Genomic DNA, 3499 nt, shown 5'->3' on the forward strand with positions numbered 1-3499 from the left:
CCTAAGAAGTTCTCTCAGTCAACTAACGTGAACTTACAACGTTGAAGAGGTCTCGCGTTCTTAGCTCCTAGATTCTGTTGTTTACTGTGCATGTGAGTAATCACGGGTTTGGTTTCGGAATTTTTCCATTTTTTATCTGTTTGTTGGGGATACAGGAGACTTCATCATCATTCCACGTTACTGCAATAATTTGCCCAGGGCACAATATCAGAAAGGCGATGCATGATCCAGCCACTTCAATGACGGAGACCGATTGGCTGTCTTGTTCAAAAGTTTCATCTCGTCGCTATCTAGACCCTAACCTCTACCGTCCCGGTATTGGCAGCTCCTGCCGCCAGACATCTCTCTCTCTCTCTCCAGCTCTCCGACCCCTTCCTTATCTCGGTAATCTATCCCTTTCTCACTCTATTTCTAGCCAGGGATTGAGGTTCGGTAAATCTCATTGGGATACGTGCCCGTCTTAATCCTGCTAATAGGACAGAGGCCTTCGAAGAAATATCTCTCCCATCCTCCAACACGAAATCTGTCGGTTCTGCCACGATGAACCTCCAGATCAGTATAAAACGGCCACCATTCTGGCATACTGGAACCCCGCCTTGCATTCCACGTCTTCTCCCTATCTCTTTCTCTATCTTTCTATCTATCTTATTCCAAGGGAAGTCATGAAGCAGCAACTCGCCATGGAGTGCACCCTCGTACTTTTAATGCTCACTGCCTCGGCGCCCGTCTCCTTCTCCGCCTTTGTGGACGGTACGTTCTCCCATTTCATTGTCCAACGAAGATAAATGCGAGGCCATAAAACTAAGAACCCCAAATCGCTGGTCAAGACGAAGCTATGCCTCACAAACATTTCTAACACGCAACCTGTTTTAGTTACGTTCCCTCGTCAAAAACGAAAACACTAGTATACTTTTAGTCTTACAGTCCTTAGCTCCAGTTTCCATCCCGCCCATGCGAAACCCACGTTACCCACCTACTTCAGCTGCGAATTCAGCCCCTCTAATGGCATCTGAGTTTCAGGCCTCCTAGTGAACGGTGACTTCGAGAAGGTACCAAAGACATAGGAGATGAACGGGACGCAGGTCCTAAAAGGGGATGCTGTCCCGGGCTGGCAAATTTCAGGTTTCGTAGAGTATATCGAGGCCGGGCACAAGCAAGGCGACATGCTCCTCGTTGTGCCCGAGGGCTCCTACGCCGTCCGCCTCGGCAACGACGCCGCCATCAAGCAGACGATCGCCTCCCTCACCGTAGGCAGCTTCTTCTCCGTCAGCTTCAGCGCCGCCCGCACTTGCGCACAGGACGAGAAGCTCAACATTACAGTCGCTCCCGACTCGGGCTCGCTGCCCATACAGACCTTGTACAGCAGCAATGGTTGGGATTCCTACGCGTGGGCATTCAAAGCCACGTCTACCCAGACCGAACTCATTATCCACAACCCCGGGCAAGAGGAGGATCCCTTCTGCGGCCCTCTCATCGACGCCGTTGCCATTAAAAAGCTCCAACTTCCCCTGGCCACGGACCGTATGCCTTGCAACCGTCTCATTTATTCGTTATCTCTTCAACCAACCATCTCATTGGTTCGTTAGTTCTTGAACGAACCTGAACATTAACGCAATTTTTTTTGTCTGACCTAGATAATTTGCTGGTGAACGGGGACTTTGAAGAAGGGCCGTACATCTTCAAGAACGCCGCGTGGGGGGTGCTTGTCCCGCCCAACATTGAAGATGACCACTGCCCTCTTCCCGGATGGATGGTGGAGTCGCTGAAGGCAGTCAAGTATGTAGACAACGCCCATTTCTCCGTGCCGCGCGGCGGCCGGGCCGTCGAGCTCGTCGCCGGCAGGGAGAGCGCCTTAACCCAGGTTGTAAAAACCGCCGCTGGCAAGGTTTACATCCTCAGTTTCAGCGTTGGCGACGCATCCAACTCCTGCGAAGGGTCCATGGTTGTTGAAGCCTTCGCCAGCCGGGAAACAATCAAAGTACCATATCAGTCAAAGGGTAAGGGTGGATTCAGGCGCGCTTACCTGAGGTTTACGGCGGCGGAGAACCGGTCTCGTATTATGTTCTTCAGCTCCTTCTACCACATACGCAGCGACGACTCGAGCTCGCTGTGCGGGCCGGTGGTGGACGACGTTCGTGTCGTTGGTCTCCGTTCTTTTGGGATGCGAGGAAGGAGTCTTCTCCACTATCGTGATTGAAGCTGTCACTTTTATTTACCCGTGTTTTGAATTGAATGGAGATGACAAAAGGGAGAGAAAGGAGACTGAAATAAAAATCCTGGTGTTATCTTTCATTCGTTAGATGTCCTATGAATTCATCCTTTTGGTGTGTCCCTAGATTATTTATATTTTATTTAACTCGCAAATATTTTATTTATTTTTCTTTCATCTAGGGAAATTCTAGCATTCTATAAATTTCTATTCGTGGAGCGAGCTTCTAATTTACACGTGGACCGCATTCAAATAACAGAAAGGACTTGGTCCTTCTCCCGGGAGGCTTGGTTGTATAAAAGATATAAAAGATATGGGGATGCCTTCATTCACACTCTACAGTGTCATCATAAAAACTTTGTGCTGTAGACAGTGGGTATGTGGGTTGTTGTTTGCGCCACCTCTCTCACCCCACTCATGAGCTCCGTCGGGAATGAGGGAGCGATGTTCGGAAATTACCGGTATGTCAGGGAGGTTATGGATATAACTGTTACATGCCTGCCTAGGCAGGTCCTTCCAAAAATTGAAGAGAAAGCGAAGTAGAGAAGAATTTACATTATTATGGCAACCGTGTCCGCCATATGGTTCTCTGAGCGTCGCTGGTAGCAGTTGCCGGTAATCATCTCCCCACATTGCATGGTTTTCATCCAAACGCTTCGTCAACGATAACGGGGACACGCAAAGAATGACAATTGAGAATTGTGAATCAGGTTCGATGACACGCAAAGATTTGAGTCACCTACTTGATCTGTATGGTTTTGTTTATTCATTCTTAAGCCCTTGCCTTTTTCACACAGGAATGTGTATTTTGTGGCAAATTAGTTAATTAAAAATGATTTCTTATGCAAAAGAATTCCTGTACCGTGATATCCATTTTTGTCAACTTTGAAGCAAGAGCTTTTACAAATGTCAATTTTCATGTGCCCGCCAAATTAGTTCTAAAACTTTTAGTTCAGCATGTCATCGTTTCATGTATGACCTAGGTATTCGATGGTTTATGAAGTTGAATAAATAAAATTTTGAACAAAATTACCACTTGCAAGGCTGGCTGAAGCAAATACAGATGGTAAAGACAGATAGAAAGAGCGATAAAAAATGGAAGAGTAAAAAGGTGAGAGAGTGTGAGGTCGAAGGAGAGAGAAAGACTAAGAGTGAGTAAGAACGAAGGCGTGTAAGAGAGAGAGAGAGAGAGAGAGAGAGGGTCACAGAGAAGGATAGAAAGAGAGAGTGATAGAGAAGCCAAGAGAGTAACTGAGAGAGAGAGACAGAGGAGAGATGTGAGAGAGTGTA

At 47.4% G+C, this 3499-nt stretch overlaps 1 protein-coding gene across 1 annotated transcript; it reads left to right on the forward strand.

The window, feature by feature from the left end:
* Positions 1-609: 609 nt before the first annotated feature.
* LOC144701051 (BIIDXI-like protein At5g11420) lies at positions 610-2292 on the forward strand. The gene is made up of 3 exons (XM_078572733.1): positions 610-750; positions 1021-1521; positions 1635-2292. Exons 2-3 carry the CDS (start codon positions 1068-1070, stop codon positions 2195-2197), a joined length of 1017 nt encoding a protein of 338 aa, XP_078428859.1. The 5' UTR covers positions 610-750; positions 1021-1067; the 3' UTR covers positions 2198-2292.
* Positions 2293-3499: the final 1207 nt, after the last annotated feature.

This window comes from Wolffia australiana, chromosome 3 (genome assembly GCF_029677425.1).
Source record: "Wolffia australiana isolate 7733 chromosome 3, ASM2967742v1".
Taxonomy (NCBI): domain Eukaryota; kingdom Viridiplantae; phylum Streptophyta; class Magnoliopsida; order Alismatales; family Araceae; genus Wolffia; species Wolffia australiana.

Excerpts from the sequence above, each read along its gene's own strand:
- LOC144701051 (XM_078572733.1), top strand. The coding sequence starts at position 1,068 with ATGAACGGGACGCAGGTCCTAAAAGGGGATGCTGTCCCGGGCTGGCAA. Across the intron at positions 1,522-1,634 it reads ACTTCCCCTGGCCACGGACC|ATAATTTGCTGGTGAACGGG; the intron begins GTATGCCTTGCA and ends TGTCTGACCTAG.